The following is a 17,720-nucleotide window of genomic DNA, read 5'->3' on the forward strand; positions in this document are numbered from 1 at the left end:
GAGCATAATACACGTGTGGTGCGCAGCGGCATTTAGCGGCCTTCTAATTACCAAAAAGCAACGCCAAAGCCATATATGTCTGTTATTTCTGAACAAAGGGGATCCCAGAGAAGCATTTACAACAATTTGTGCCATAATTGCACAAAATGTTTGTAAATGATTTCAGTGAGAAACCTAAAATTTGGAAAAATTTAACCTTTTTTATTTGATTGTATTTGGCGGTGAAATGGTGGCATGAAATATACCAAAATGGGCCTAGATCAATACTTTGGGTTGTCTACTATACTACACTAAAGCTAAAATTACCCCAAAAAGCTCCCTACATGCTCCCTAAATAACCCCTTCACTGCTGGGCATAATACACGTGTGGTGCGCAGTGGCATTTAGCTGACTTCTAATTAACAAAAAGCAACGTCAAAGCCATATATGTCTGCTATTTCTGAACAAAGGAGATCCCAGAGAAAAATTTACAACCATTTATGCCATAATTGCACAAGCTGTTTGTAAATAATTTCAGTGAGAAACCTAAAGTTTGTGAAAAAATTTGTGAAAAAGTGAACAATTTTTTTTATTTGATCGCATTTGGTGGTGAAATGATGGCATGAAATATACCAAAATGGGCCTAGATCAATACTTTGGGATGTCTTCTAAAAAAAAAATATATACATGTCAATGGATATTCAGGAATTCCTGAAAGATATTAGTGTTCTAATGTAACTAGCGCAAATTTTGAAAAAAAGTGGTTTGGAAATAGCAAAGTGCTACTTGTATTTATGGCCCTATAACTTGCAAAAACAGCAAATAACATGTAAACATTGGGTATTTCTAAACTCAGGACAAAATTTAGAAACTATTTAGCATGGGTGTTTTTTGGTGGTTGTAGATGTGTAACAGATTTTGGGGGTCAAAGTTATAAAGAGAGTGTTTTTTCCATTTTTTCCTCATATTTTATAATTTTAAATAGTAAATGATAAGATATGATGAAAATAATGGTATCTTTAGAAAGTCCATTCAATGGCGAGAAAAACGGTATATAATATGTGTGGGTACAGTAAACGAGTAAGAGGAAAATTACAGCTAAACACAAACACAGCAGAAATGTAAAAATAGCCCTTGTCCCAAACGGACAGAAAATGGAAAAGTGCTGTGGTCATTAAGGGGTTAAATATGAACAACAATTGAACAACTGCTTCCCTGGATTTTAGTGACTGAATGCAGGGGCTGTCTGCAACTAGGACAAAACAGCATGATGCAGTTGAAGTCAAATAGTAAAAAGAAATAAAGTATTACGTTTACAAAGTTTAATACTTTTTAAAACAGAGGAAGTTTTGGGACAATTAGTTTTATGGCCCTTTAACATGTCATGTCAGTCACAAAAACGCTCCAGTCCAGCCCAGCAGCAGCACTGATCACTCCTCAAGGACCAGGAAGTGTAACATCACTAAAAAAAAACAGCTAACGCCACAATTTTACTTGCCTCGTAGTTTGTTGCTCCAGTCTTGAGGTGTGCACAGGGCTCTTTTCTCTGGCCTACTCCCTCTGCAGTGCAAACTGCAAACATTGCAAGCCGCTGTTTTAAACCGTTAAATGCAATTTTAATATAAAATGTAAGTTTAAAAAATATTTTAATAAAATCATAATTAAAATCGCACAGCCCTTCTCACCATATGCTTTCTCCAGTAAATGGGTGGACAAAATGATCCAACCAAGTTGCAAATAGAGCAACCCAAACATTGTTAGCAACCATAAAGGTTCATGTTAACATTATTTAATACTAATGTCTGGTCATATCACCATACCCTTAAAGGGACATAAAAACCAAAATGTTTCTATAAGGATTCAAATAGAGCATACAATTTTATATAACTTTCTAATTTACGTCCCTTATATAATTTGATTTGTTCTCTTGGTATCCTTTGTTGAAGCAGCAGCAATGCACTACTGGGAGCTTGCTGAATGCACAGGTTGAGCCAATTAGATGAAGCATATATGTGCAGTCCCCAAACAGCAGCTCCTTAATCTACCTAGGTATACTTTTCAATAAAGCATATCAAGAGAACAAAACAAATTAGATAATAGAAGTAAATTGGAAAGTTGTTTAAAATCACAATCTCTCTGAACCATGAAAAAAACCATTGGGTTCCATGTTCCTTTCAGGTTTTGAACTCTCCTAAAAACTAGAATAAAGGTTGAGGTAAATTATTTTATATCAGGAAACTCTATAACATTATTATTTTTAATGGGGAGAGCAGACTCCTCAGGAGTCCATAATCCCTGCGCCTTTAACAAGTCACAGACTGCTCCCCAGCCTAGCAGACTGGCATCCATGGCCACTATCACCCAAGAAGGTCTCAGGAAGCATGTGTCCTGAGACAGATGTTCCTGAGAAAACCACCACGGAAGAGAGTCTCTCGTTCATCTAGATCTATCCTCTGAGACAGATCCAGATGGTTTCCGTTTCATTGCTTGAGCATGCATAATTGCAGAGCTCTCAAATGGAATTGAGCAAAGGGAATGATGTCCATGGAAGCGACCATCAAACCAATCACCTCCATACATTGGGCTACTGATGGCCGAACAGTAAACTGAAGAGAGATGCAAGCAGAGAGAATGTTGGATTTCCTGACCTCCATCAGAAACATCTTCATAGATAGGGAATCTATTATAGTTCCTAAGAACACCACCCATGTAGCTTGAACAAGGGAACTCTTTCCCAGATTCACTTTTCATCCGTGGGGACGTAGAAAAGACAACAAGATCTCTGTATGAAAGTTTGCTTGTTGAAAATATGGCGCCTGAACCAAAATGTTGTCCAAGTAAGGCACTGCAATTCCCTGAGACCTGATGACTGCCAATAGAGCCCCCAGAACCTTTGGAATAGAATCCTAGACCCTGTTCCTTTACTGGAAATGGAACAATCCCTCCCAGAGAGAAAAGATCCTGAACGCAGTTCAAGAATGCCTCTCTTTTTACCTGATCTGCAGACAACCTTGAGAGGTAAAACCTGCCCCTGGGAGGGAGAATTCTGTGCTTGCATTTTTGTTTTTTTTTCCTAGAAAGACTCATAGGATAAACCGCTGGACAATAGTACACATAGGAAAGAAAATATATTATTAACTGAATGAGACTTGGCAGAATTAAAGTAGCCCAGTTGTTTCAGGTCAATTGTAGTTCTATACTGTTATCTTGTTCAAGTGATCAGAACCAGGGATAGGCAAGGTGTCCGTGACTGACCCTTGCAGTGTGCGCCCCCCGTTTTGCAGTGGGGAGGGACTCGGGATGAGTAGAATCCTCCTTGACATATGTGTCGCCATGTTTCGCAGGGTTGGGGCAGCACCCGTGTGAGGTCGCCACTCAGTAGCGGGAAAGTGACTGATTTGAAGAAAAAAATAATGGAAAACTACTATACATATAAAAAAAAATGGTTCATGTTTTTATCACATATAAGTTACAGTTCTGTCTGTTTTTATTTATTTATTTATTTTTCTCTGAAAGATTAAATTTTTAACTATTAATAATAATGAAATTTAAGAAACGTGTGGGGTTTCACAAACTAGCAGGTCACAAAGAGGCCAGCATTCTATGACACTTTTTAATTTTTGTTAAAACAAAATGGTGATATTTACTTTTTAACCTTTTGTGCACCACACACACAATATAATGTATGATCAAGTTAGACTGATGGAAATTTTGTTTCCATTAAAGGGACACTAAACCCAATTTTTTTTTTCTTTCATGATTCATATAGGGCACGCAATTTTTAGCAACTTTCTAATTAATTCCTAGTATCTTTATTTGAAAAAGCAGAAATGTAAGCTTAGTAGCCGACCCATTTTTGATTGAGCACCTGGGTAGAGCTTGCTGAATGGTAGCTAAATGTAGACCTTGGTGTCCTTCACTAAAGTCTGTACTTTGGAAAATGTCTGCCACAGCTTTGATCCATGCCTATCCCTGATCAGAACTGACAGACTTGGATATTTTTGCTTATAAAAGGGATAGAAAAGTCAAAATTAAATTTACAGGATTTAGATACCGCATGTAATTTAAAGTCACTTTTAAATTCACCTCTTTTTTCACATTGTATTTGTTCTCTTGGTATCATTTGCTGAAAAATAATATGTACATATCAAACACTACTAGGTGCTAGAAGGAGATTGGTGGCTAAACTGGAGCTGACTTTAACTATGTGTTTAATCCCTTTGCATGAATTAAACACCCAGCTATATACAAGCCATAGAGATAGAGCATTTTACATTTTGCAGTTTTATATCTGTTTGCACATTAGCAGACATTAAGCCATTTAAGAAAAGATGAGAATATTTGTGTATAGATGTCTATATTTATATTTGTGGGTGTATAAGCGTGGCTCTTTGTATTTGCATGTATCAGTGTTAATTTGTGTGTTTATGTATGTGTGTCTGTGTGCGTATATATGTATTTATACTTATTATTGTTATCCTACATAATAAAAGGCCAGGTATGTTTGTCTGATGAAGTCATGGGCAGTAGAGACTGCAGCGCAAGACAAACATACCATAAGGAAGGATCAGTCAGTGAAGATCAGACAGTAGAAAGGGGGGGCATGAGCGGGGGGGGGGGGACCGTTGCACTACAGAAAAATAAAGTTGAGAGTGGCAGGGAAGGGGGGATGGAGAGGGGATCCAAGTAGATGGGGACTTGGCCCGTGTACACAGGCTTTAGGACTAGTACTTTATAAAGCGCTAACTAATTCTGCAGCGCTGTCCATAGTTACAAAAGCTAAAAGTACAACAGTTATGCACTATTTTTAAGTGACAGGACAAAATGTATGAAACAAATGCAACAGGAATTGATGACCTTATTCCCGTGTGAACTTACAATCTAGAAGGGTAGAGGGTGAGTGGACTGCAAGGGTGAGAATGATGTTAGTACAGGTAGATGAGGGCAATTATTAGGTAGGTGGAATTCATTTGTTACGGAGTTGGGTGGTAGAATTCTTGGAACAAAAATGTCTTTAGGGAGCGTTTAAAAGGGGACAGATCAGGAAAATGTCAGACAGTGCAAGGAAGTGCGTTCCAGTGGGTTGGTGAGGAGGTGATGGTAGAAGATGCAAGGAGCAGGTTATTGTTGGACCTTAAAGTGTCAGTAAACCTAAAAAATAACGTATAATTCTGCACATAGTGCAGAATTATATAACATTATATTAGTGTTATTGTTATAAAACCTTATATTCCCTTTGAATTTTTTTAAAATGTCAGTTTTTCAGACCCGCTCTCTGTACTCTGCTGAGCGGGTCTGTTTCTATTACACAGCGCATCGGGCCAGCTGTATAGTCACAGCCCGGCCTGACCGCGCCATAACACTAAGTGCAGCTCGCTCCTGCTCTGTCTGACAGCAGGAGCGAGCGGTCTGGCCGGGCTGTGACTATACAGCTGGCCCGATGCGCTGTGTAATAGAAACAGACCCGCTCAGAAGAGCACAGAGAGCGGGTCTGAAAAACTGACATATTTTAAAAAAATTCAAAGGGAATATAAGGTTTTATAACAATAACACTAATATAATGTTATATAATTCTGCACTATGTGCAGAATTATATAACATTATTTTTTTAGGTTTACTGTCCCTTTAAGTGCAGGCTGGAGTATATTTGTTGATTAGTGAGGACCGGTAGTCGGGGCAACTTTGGTAAGGGCTTTGTAAGTCAGGGTGAGAATTTGGAATTTAATTTTGCTGTGAATGGGGAGCCAGTAAACGGACTCACAGAGAGGGACAGGAGATTCCCCCTCAGCATGGGAACTATGTACACTTGAACATAATAATTTGTATAGTTTCTTGCCCAGTAAATTCCCAGATCAGTACATGGTGTAAAACATCCATATACATTATACATACATTATATTTCCAATTTATATGTACATACCTTGCTGATTTCAGATGCCTGCTTTAAAATATTTTCTTTCAGGTCTACTGCTTTCTTTTTGTGAAAATAATTACTCTGACTTTGAATCACAATGACCACTTCCTCTAGTTCTGTAATTAATGGAAAAAAAATTATTATCATTATTAATAGTAATCATAATAATAATCTTGGTTATAGATCAAAGTGACTAGACTAACTTTTGATTCAAAATCCCCTAATATATATATATATATATATATATATATATATATATATATATATATATATATATATATATATATATATATATATACACACACACACACTCTATATATATTACAATCAGAAACTCAGCCTCTTCCAATGAGTTATATGTCTCATATGAATAAAGATTTATAATTTATTTGAATAGGCTGAGTTTTCAATTGAAATACAGATAAAGGTTTGGATTTCGCAATACTTGCATCTTTAAAATGGGACAGTTGGAAGAAGGCATGGAACCAAGGGTAAAGAAGAATATCATGTAATTTAGGAAATGTTATAATATAGCGTATACATGCAAATACAGGTAATGTTATATTATTTTTAATACTTTTGTGGCTTACAGGCAGGGAATAGCAATTTTTGATCATTTTATTTAAAAAAAAATATTAATTAAAAAGTTTGTATTTTAGAATAATTTTGGAATTCCAGATTTGGGAATATGTACCTGTATACATATATGTTATGGGTAATAGGATGTGTGCCAAGTAAAACGGACATTACCCAAGCGGCTGTGGGTAAAGCCTGATGTAAGATCATAAAGCCACTCAGAGTGCAGTCACTGCATCAAACTGTAATTTCCCCATCTTCATTATCTTTTTTGCCTCTGTCTGGATGATTCCAGTTGGGGAGAGGCGTTCTTGCAAACCTCATTCATCAAGGTTCACTGGGGGTGGATGCCAGGCGGAGGCACAAAAAAAATGGTGTAGATAGGGGAATTACAGTAAATTGAGCCTTAACCACAGCCGCTTGGGTAATATCCGTTTTACCTGGGTAACCCTAGGATTACCTAGATATCTTACTTTATCTGTAATATATACACATATAAATATAGACATACACACACACACACAGGTATATATTCCCAAATTCCAAAAAGCAAACTTAAAAAATTACTATTTTCCCTGCCTGTAAGTCACAAAAGTATTAAAAGTTATATAAAACTACTTTTAGTTACATGTATAAGCTGTATGATGACTTTAAATGTTGCCTAAATTACATAAGATATTGATGTTTACACTTGGTCTCATCCCCTCCCTCAATTGTCCCATTTTAAAGATGCAAGTATTCCAAAATCTAAACTTTTTCTTGTCCCAAACTGTTTGGATAAATGGATAAATAGATAGATAGATAGATAGATAGATAGATAGATAGATAGATAGATAGACAGATAGATAGATGAGAGAGAGCTACATACACAAAACAGGGGAAGGAGACTGCACTCTCATACTGGACTGGGCACACATCATATGACTCTGCAACAGGCAGAGCCCTGGGTGCTCAATAGCACTCACATGTAGCTGCACCGTCCCCAGAGTCCCAGGCAGTTAACCCCAGATAAACCTGTGCAACCTTGACTTGTTCCCAGTTTGTTTGATTGAGAGCTTGCATTGTTTGGCTGTATAAGGGATCCAGGTTTGGGAGAAACGTTGACGTGGGCTTTTCCCATTTGGCCAGATGCGGTAACTAACTTTTCCTGTTTTGCTTTTAATCTTAGCCGAGTTTGTGCAAGTGAGTGCTAAATTTCCTCGCTGTTTTGTGTTCATTTTTTGTAATTTTCCCTATGGGCCATGCACCCAGACTTGTCTGGGGTTAACTGCCTGGGACTCTGGGGATGGTACAGCTACCTGTGAGTGCAATTTAGCACCCAGGGATGTGCATGTTGCAAGGTCATAGGATATGTACCCAGTCCAGTCTGAGAGGGGAGTCCCCTTCCGTGTTTTGTTTATGTCTATGGTGATTACATAAGCCTGTGCACCCTTGACTTGTTCCCAGTTTGTTTGATGAACATGCATTATTTGGCTGTATTAGGGACCCAGGTTTGGAAGAGACCATGACTGGGTAAACATCCTATGACCAAATGGTACCTGGACTTGTCCCATTTGGCCAGATACTTTTAATCTTAGCTGGGTGCTTGCAAGTGAGTGCTAGACTTCCTCTGTGTGTATATATATATGTGTGTGTATGTGTATATATATATATATATATATATATATATATATATATATAAATACACAGTCACATGCATACACACACATATATATATACATACATACACACACACACACACACATACAACTGGTGTGGTTTAAAACTATAAATCATTGATGGCCAAGTCCCTAACACAAGAGAGCCACAGATCACTATTTTAGAAGCCTTAAGGGCCATATATAAATGTATGTCTTTTAAACACACAAATAAAAATAATATATTTCATAAAAAATATCCAGTGGCACAGGTCCATATTTAAGTAAGGTTTTAGGGTACCCATAGTCTGCTTTTGTACCTTCCAGAGGGCAATTTTGTTTGCCTACACACCAAAAGTCCCCAAAGTTTACATTGATAGTATCTCTTAGTTCAGTTTTCTCCAGGTCAGCAAAAGCCTAGTGCAGACGATTGCATATGAAAAGTTGGCCATCCCTGCTATAAATAATAGGTGGTTGTCTTAGGACAGGCATGCACACATCCAAAAGCCAGAGAAGGTAGAAACCAATTAGATTTCTTACTCTTGCATACCCACAACAAATGTTTAGAAAGTAGTGAGTGGTGAAGAACTAAAATAGTATGGGGTGGGATACACCCTAGTTTGGTACAAGCCACAATTCAGTTAAAGCAGAGGGAAAAGGCCACAAAGTGACCTGAATTATATGGCTGCCAGGTAGGATGTACCAAATACGTATTCTTACCCAAAGACATCAACGTTTGGTCTCCATCTTTCACAGGATTCTGTATAAAATATAAAATAAAATATTAAAAAATTAGGATATACATTTTGTATCATTTTAATAAACAATATATTGGAAATGACTTGGATTGGCATTTTGAATGTAACACTTAATTTATTCCAAGTAGGGCTTGGGGGGGGGGGGGATCAGATCTAGTAAGTTATCTATTAAGTTAATCATCTCTAAAAAATAATAATTTAAAAGGTCTTAGGGTTACTAGAACCTAATATATTATAAATGGCTGATGCGCATACAGTTCCCATATTTCACTGATCAACTCTTTTCAACCCCCTGAATGTGAATAATATGAATTTTCGGCATCATGCCCAAAATACAACAGGAGCAAATCATCCTCTGAGGGCCAACTCTAACAATCACTGTGATCCCCTCTCCCTAGCTGGTCAGATTTAAAGAAACATTAAATACAGTAGAATTGCATTATCAAAAGCTGCATATCAAAGAGACAATGCAATAGCACTTACTCTGAATTCTAAATGATCAGTAGCGGATATAGCTTTATAATACATTTTATATTTTCCTTTAGTTGGCTGTCCCCCTGTACCATGTGACAGCCATCAGCCAAACACATGCTCATTAGTAGCTGGTGCCTCATAAAGTGTGTATATAAAATTACTGCAAGCAATTTGATATTGGAAGTCTCTTAAAACTGCATGCCATTTATAAATAATGAAAGTTTAATTTTGTCTTTAGTGTCCCTTTAAAGAACATCCTTGGCTGAAGCCTCCGGTGGGTGTCACCACAAAGAGTCAAATTTAGTAAAGTGCACTGACAAAAGAAATGCTTTATTTTTAAACTTTCTATTAACTTGTGTTTATTGGTAATATCTATATCTTTTCTATATGTTTAGCCCAGGTAAATGTTTCCACATGGACACTTAATTAGGTTCACTTCATAAGAAGTGTCAAAAGCTAAAACACCACTTAACCATATACTTTTTTCCCAGTAAATGGGTGCACAGAATCATCATTTGATTACTGAGCTGCAAACAGAGCAACCCAAACATTGGTAGAATCCATAATTCCAATGGATTACAAAGCTCTCCTTAACCTGCACTCTTTCCATTCCTGGCCAGTTAGTTGAATTTTAATAATATCCCTACCCCCCCCCCCCCAACAACTTTATTTAACTGTTGATAATAACATTATTACCCCAACCTTGCATGCCCATTGTCTTGGGGTCACACTTGACTCAAAACTCTTTCACTCCCCACATCCAGTCTTTGGCCAATTCCTGCCACCTCCACCTTAAAGGAATAGTCTAGTCAAAATTAAACTTTCATGATTCAGATAGAGCATGCAATTTTAAGCAACTTTCTATTTTACTCCAATTATATTTATTTTTTTAGTTCTCTTGGTATCTTTATTTGAATGTAAGCTGAAGAGCCGGCCCATTTTTTGTTCAGCACCTGGGAAGCCCTTGCTTATTGGTGGCTACATTTAGACACCAATCAGAAAGTGCTACCCAGGTGCTGAGCCAAAAATGGTCTGGCTCCTATGCTTCCATTCTTACTTTTTCAAATAAAGATACCAAGAGAACAAAGAAAATTTGATATTAGGAGTAAAGTAGAAAGTTGCTTAACTTTGCCTGCTCTATCTGAATCATAAAAGTTTAATTTTGACTAGACTATTCCTTTAAAAACATCTAAAAAATTTGCTACTTCCTCACACAAGACACAACTAAGACTTTAATCCACTCTCTCATCATTTCCCACCTCGAGTATTGCAACTCCATCCTCTCCAGCTTCCCTAGCTGCTGTCTATCTCTCTTACAATCCATAATAAATGCCTCTGCCAGGCTATTCTTCCTACACGTTGCTCCTCATCTGCTGCACCTCTCTGCCAGCCCCTTCACTGGCTTCCTCTAACCTCCAGAATAAAACATAAAATCCTGACTCTAACTTTTTAAGCTCTCAATAACACTCCCCCACCCTATATCTCCAACCAAGTCTCCAGATACTCTCCCTCCCATCCGTTTCGCTCTGCTCATGACCTCATCCTCTCTTGTTACCTCCTCACATTCCCATCTACAATACTTCTCCAGACTATCCCCTATTTTGTGGAACTCTCTGCCTCACTCCACACAACTCTCGTCTAGTTTTCAAACTTTCAAGTGCTCCTTAAAAACTCTACTGTTCAGGAATGCATATAATATACACTAACATTTTCCAATCTTAGTTCCTCTCCTCCTCCTTTAGCTATCCCCTTGAACCCCCATAGCATGTAAGCCTACGAGCCTAGCCGCTTTGTAGATCACCTTCATGAGAGATGATTCACAACAGTGAAACTCTTGGCAGGGCCCCATTTGTCTCCTAGGATTGTCACCTTGCATATTAGACCCATGTCTTTAATCGCTGCAGAATCTGTTGGCACTCTACAAATAACTGAAAATGCTAATAATAATAAACAATACATTATGTAAGAAATTATTCAAATTGGCATTTTGACTGTAGCCCTTAATTTATTCCATGTAGGACTTTTGGGGGGAAAAAACTCAGATCAAGGTTGACCTCCTATAACAGATGTTCTGTTTATAGTACATTAAATACTAATGTATTTATTATATGCCTAAAATGTATCAACAACAACAGGACATCCTCCTGGACCCAACCCCAACAATAACTGAGACCTCCCTTCTCTCTAGCTGATCAGACTTAAAGGGGCCCCCTGGCTGAAGCAGTTGGTGTGATGTCACGGCAATGAGTCACATTTAGGAAACAATGCCTCTCATATCAATGTTTATCATTAGGTTAACAGAAAATAACACAAAAAAAACAGAGTATTCCATTTTGTAACATTATGTGAGTATATTTACAGTAGTAAAGTAGTTGTGCATTGATAGAGATTGTTTGTTGTTTTTATTTATTTTCAAACATATGATTAGCTAAGAATACCCAATATTGCAAGAAGATCATTATGAAAACAAGGGAATACATTTCAAGGAACTCCAAAATAAGAGACTTCTGCAGTCATCCCATTTCATCTTAAACAGAGGCAACTATCTCTCGGGTTATTACTCATCCAGTTGTGTGAAGAGCAAGTGAGAGTCAGTGGCTCAGCCTTCTATCTCAAACACAGGGCAAGTCAATCATATTTGGTAAGTGTAGTGTATCTTTAAAAGGAACATACATTTGTTTTATGGAGTATATTTTTAACAATGTAAAATATAATTCTAGCAACACTTTGTAATGTATAATATTTATTCTATTAGATACATAAATACATTTTCCATTTTTTGTTTTTATTACTTTGGGAGCATTTTGAACTTTAGTAGAAGAAAAGTCATACGCATCTTTTAATCCACAGTAACTATCAACTCCACATTTTCTTTAATGCCAACAAAAAAAAGAATCTTGGAGAAAATGAAACAAGAGTTTAAAACCCCAAGACATGAAAAAGAAAATATGCATAACAAAAATGGCGGATGGAATGGCACAATCTTCTAACATTTTTGATGGCAGAAGTCTAGACAGTAGCATTGTGCTTAAGTATTTTTCTTAAAGCTGCATCTCTATTATGTCTCTAAAAGTACAATATGTCTGAGGATTTCTGGCTCCTGGGGCCCAAGTTCCTTGCATAAGCAATATCTTGTATCTACTAAAAAACTGTTAAGACATCAGTATCTATTGAAAGCTTCCAGCCAACAATACAAAGATTTCTAGATGTTACTAAAACGTGAAGATTCCTGTCTGGATCAGATAAAAGATTTGGGATGGAAGGTTGAAGAATGGTAAAGAAGGCCACGGAGTAAGATATATCAACTCTCTGCAAATCACTGATAAGGTTTCTGGGAATCATCAGAAAAGGTGGGAAAACATATGTACCTTATTTTGAAGAAATCTAAAGGAACGGGAAGGGGGGCACAAGCGGGGTGCAGTCTCCTTCCCTGTTTTGTGTATGTATTTTTTTGACACAGTGAGTCCACAGATCATCAATTACTATTGGGAATATCACTCCTGGCCAGCAGGAGGAGGCAAAGAGCACCACAGCAAAGTTGTTAAGTATCACTTCCCTTCCCACAACTCCCAGTCATTCGACCAAAGGAAAAGGAGAGAAATGAAATAACACAAGGTGCAGAGGTGCCTGAGGTTTATATAAAAAAAAACTGTCTGAAAAACAGGGAGGGCTGTGGACTCACTGTGTCAAGAAAAAAAGAAATTTATCATCAGGTAAGCATAAATTTTGTTTTCTTTCTTAAGACATGGTGAGTGAACGGATCATCAATTTCTGTTAAGAATCAATACCCAAGCTAGAGGACACCGATGATACGGGAGGGCAAGACAGGTAACCTAAACAGAAGGCACCAACGCTTGCAGAACTTTTCTCCGAAAAGAAGCCTCAGCCGAGGCAAAAGTATCAAATTTAGAGAATTTGGAAAAAGTGTGCAAAGAAGACCAAGTCGCAGTCTTACAAATCTGTTCAACAGAGGCCTCAATTCTTGAAGGCCCAAGAAGAAGACACAGCCCTAGTGGAATGAGCTGCCTATTACTTCACCTCCTCCTTGCACTGAAGGCAATGAGAATGACTGGGGGTTGTGGGAAGGGAAGTGATACTTAACAGCTTTGCTGTGGTGCTCTTTGCCTGCTCCTGCTGGCTAGGAATGATATTCCCAACAGTAATTGATGAAGCCGTGGACTCAATATATCTTAGGAAAGAAATATGCATAACAAAAATGGCGGATGGAATGACACAATCTTCTAACATTTTTGATGGCAGAAGTCTAGACAGTAGCATTGTGCTTAAGTATTTTTCTTAAAGCTGCATCTCTATTATGTCTCTAAAAGTACAATATGTCTGAGGATTTCTGGCTCCTGGGGCCCAAGTTCCTTGCATAAGCAATATCTTGTATCTACTAAAAAACTGTTAAGACATCAGTATCTATTGAAAGCTTCCAGCCAACAATACAGAGATTTCTAGATGTTACTAAAACGTGAAGATTCCTGTCTGGATCAGATAAAAGATTTGGGATGGAAGGTTGAAGAATGGTAAAGAAGGCCACGGAGTAAGAGATATCAACTCTCTGCAAATCACTGATAAGGTTTCTGGGAATCATCATAAAAGGTGGGAAAACATATGTACCTTATTTTGAAGAAATCTGAAGGAACGGGAATGGGGGGCACAAGCGGGGTGCAGTCTCCTTCCCTGTTTTGTGTATGTATTTTTTGACACAGTGAGTCCACAGATCATCAATTACTATTGGGAATATCACTCATGGACAGCAGGAGGAGGCAAAGAGCACCACAGCAAAGTTGTTAAGTATCACTTCCCTTCCCACAACCCCCAGTCATTCGACCAATGGAAAAGGAGAGAAAGGAAATAACACAAGGTGCAGAGGTGCCTGAGGTTTATATAAAAAAAAAAACTGTCTAAAAAATAGGGAGGGCTGTGGACTCACTGTGTCAAGAAAAAAAGAAATTTATCATCAGGTAAGCATACATTTTGTTTTCTTTCTTAAGACATGGTGAGTGAACGGATCATCAATTTCTGTTAAGAATCAATACCCAAGCTAGAGGACACCGATGATACGGGAGGGCAAGACAGGTAACCTAAACAGAAGGCACCCAAGCTTGCAGAACCTTTCTCCCAAAAGAAGCCTCAGCCGAGGCAAAAGTATAAAATTTAGAGAATTTGGAAAAAGTGTGCAAAGAAGACCAAGTCGCAGTCTTACAAATCTGTTCAACAGAGGCCTCAATTCTTGAAGGCCCAAGAAGAAGACACCGCCCTAGTGGAATGAGCTGCCTATTACTTCACCTCCTCCTTGCACTGAAGGCAATGAGAATGACTGGGGGTTGTGGGAAGGGAAGTGATACTTAACAGCTTTGCTGTGGTGCTCTTTGCCTGCTCCTGCTGGCTAGGAATGATATTCCCAACAGTAATTGATGAAGCCGTGGACTCACCATATCTTAGGAAAGAAACTTTTTTTGCTATGTGTTTATTTTCCTTTTAAATTGATAAAGCTAGGCTAACGAAATTAGTATGAAGGAAAATGTGGAAAAAGTATAAGAGGAAAATGGAAAATAAGAATAAGAGATGTGTAGAAGGTGAAAGGTAGGGGTGAGAAACAGACTCTGAGAGCATGAGAGCGACACAAGCAATAAACAGCAAAATGTAATGTAGTGATTTACATTTATTTAATTTATTCACTTATACTCATGATATCATTCAGACACAAGATAGTTTGCTTCACAAAATTAATGGACAGAAAAGACACCATGTCCCAAAGTTATAAAAGATCATTTCCCCATGCGCTTCCAGTTTTCTGCACAAACCTTCTAGAGATAATTGGAAACAAGCTTATCTATCAAATAGGATGCGCTTGGTGTATTCTACAATGGGAATTGAGAAAATGACTGCACCATACCAGCCATTCTACATCAAGAGATTTTACAAAACAATGCAAAACAAATTTTCCAATTCAATTTTTTTTTAATCATAATCTTTTTCTCATAATGCAACAGTGACTGTAGAACTTTCCTTTTTAAAACATAAAAACAGAAATATCCTTCTTCTAGCATTTAAGATATCTGTCAAACTGTAGCTTTACCCAGTTGAACTCCTACAATTTAAACGGCCATTATAGTGTTAAAATTACACGTTCTATGTTAGAATATTACTTGATGTGATTAGCCCCTTTGTAGTGGTTAAACACAAAGAATTACAGCGTCACTAGTGTTAAAATGACATGCTCTAACAGATTAGAGCATGTCATTTTAACACTATAATAACAATATACCTTCTGAAACAATTCTATATAACACAGTTTATTAAAATAATAAAAAAAAACATAATTTATGTAAGAACTTACCTGATAAATTCATTTCTTTCATATTAGCAAGAGTCCATGAGCTAGTGACGTATGGGATATACATTCCTACCAGGAGGGGCAAAGTTTCCCAAACCTTAAAATGCCTATAAATACACCCCTCACCACACCCACAAATCAGTTTAACGAATAGCCAAGAAGTGGGGTGATAAGAAAAAAGTGTGAAAGCATATAAAATAAGGAATTGGAATAATTGTGCTTTATACAAAAAAATCATAACCACCACAAAAAGGGTGGGCCTCATGGACTCTTGCTAATATGAAAGAAATGAATTTATCAGGTAAGTTCTTACATAAATTATGTTTTCTTTCATGTAATTAGCAAGAGTCCATGAGCTAGTGACGTATGGGATAATGACTACCCAAGATGTGGATCTTTCCACGCAAGAGTCACTAGAGAGGGAGGGATAAAATAAAGACAGCCAATTCCTGCTGAAAATAATCCACACCCAAAATAAAGTTTAATGAAAACATAAGCAGAAGATTCAAACTGAAACCGCTGCCTGAAGTACTTTTCTACCAGAAACTGCTTCAGAAGAAGAAAACACATCAAAATGGTAGAATTTAGTAAAAGTATGCAAAGAGGACCAAGTTGCTGCTTTGCAAATCTGATCAACCGAAGCTTCATTCCTAAACGCCCAGGAAGTAGAAACTGACCTAGTAGAATGAGCTGTAATCCTTTGAGGTGGAGTTTTACCCGACTCGACATAGGCATGATGAATTAAAGATTTCAACCAAGATGCCAAAGAAATGGCAGAAGCTTTCTGGCTTTTTCTAGAACCAGAAAAGATGAAAAATAGACTAGAAGTCTTTCGGAAAGACTTAGTAGCTTCAACATAATATTACAAAGCTCTAACAACATCCAAAGAATGCAATGATTTCTCCTTAGAATTCTTAGGATTAGGACATAATGAAGGTACCACAATTTCTCTACTAATGTTGTTAGAATACACAACCTTAGGAAAAAATTCAAAAGAAGTTCGCAACACCGCCTTATCCTGATGAAAAATCAGAAAAGGAGACTCACAAGAAAGAGCAGATAATTCAGAGACTCTTCTGGCAGAAGAGATGGCCAAAAGAAACAAAACTTTCCAAGAAAGAAGTTTAATGTCCAAATGAATGCATGGGTTCAAAAGGAGGAGCTAGAAGAGCCCCCAGAACCAAATTCAAACTCCAAGGAGGAGAAATTGACTGAATGACAGGTTTTATACGAACCAAGTCTTGTACAAAACAATGAATATCAGGAAGATTAGCAATCTTTCTGTGAAAAAGAACAGAAAGGGCAGAGATTTGTCCTGTCAAGGAACTTGCGGACAAACCTTTATCTAAACCATCCTGAAGAAACTGTAAAAAAATTCTCGGAATTCTAAAAGAATGCCAGGAAAAATGATGAGAAGACACTAAGAAATATAAGTCTTCCAGACTCTATAATATATCTCTCTAGATACAGATTTACGAGCCTGTAACATAGTATTAATCACAGAGTCAGAGAAACCTCTTTGACCAAGAATCAAGCGTTCAATCTCCATACCCTTAAATTTAAAGATTTGAGATCCTGATGGAAAAAAGGACCTTGCGACAGAAGGTCTGGTCTTAACAGAAGAGCCCACGGTTGGCAAGAGGCCATCCGAAAAAGAATCCGTCCATGCTGGAGCTACCAGCAGAACAAACGAGCATTCCTTCAGAATCTTGGAGATTACTCTTGGAAGAAGAACTAGAGGCGGAGAGATACAGGCAGGATGATACTTCCAAGGAAGTGATAATGCATTCACTGCCTCCGCCTGAGGATCCCGGGGTCTGAACAGATACCTGGGAAGTTTCTTGTTTAGATGAGAAACCATCAGATCTATTTTTGGAAGTTCCCACATTTGAACAATCTGAAGAAATACCTCTGGGTGAAGAGACCATTCGCCCGGATACAACGTTTGACGACTGAGATAATCCGCTTCCTAATTGTCTATACCTAGGAAATGAACCGCAGAGATTAGACAGGAGCTGGATTCCGCCCAAACCAGA

The 17,720-nt window shown here is 37.7% G+C and overlaps 1 protein-coding gene across 1 annotated transcript in view; it reads right to left on the reverse strand.

Annotated features, from left to right (window-relative positions):
• The window catches only part of B3GLCT (beta 3-glucosyltransferase), a 1,048,073-nt gene that overhangs the window by 645,349 nt on the left and 385,004 nt on the right, over window positions 1–17,720 (reverse strand). Inside the window, exons 3-4 of the mRNA XM_053708467.1 lie at window positions 8,827–8,866; window positions 5,900–6,009 (exon numbers count right to left, since the gene is read on the reverse strand). Of these exons, the coding sequence (XP_053564442.1) occupies window positions 5,900–6,009; window positions 8,827–8,866 (150 nt within the window). The remainder of the gene's footprint in view (window positions 1–5,899; window positions 6,010–8,826; window positions 8,867–17,720) is intronic.

Source organism: Bombina bombina, chromosome 3 (genome assembly GCF_027579735.1).
Source record: "Bombina bombina isolate aBomBom1 chromosome 3, aBomBom1.pri, whole genome shotgun sequence".
Taxonomy (NCBI): domain Eukaryota; kingdom Metazoa; phylum Chordata; class Amphibia; order Anura; family Bombinatoridae; genus Bombina; species Bombina bombina.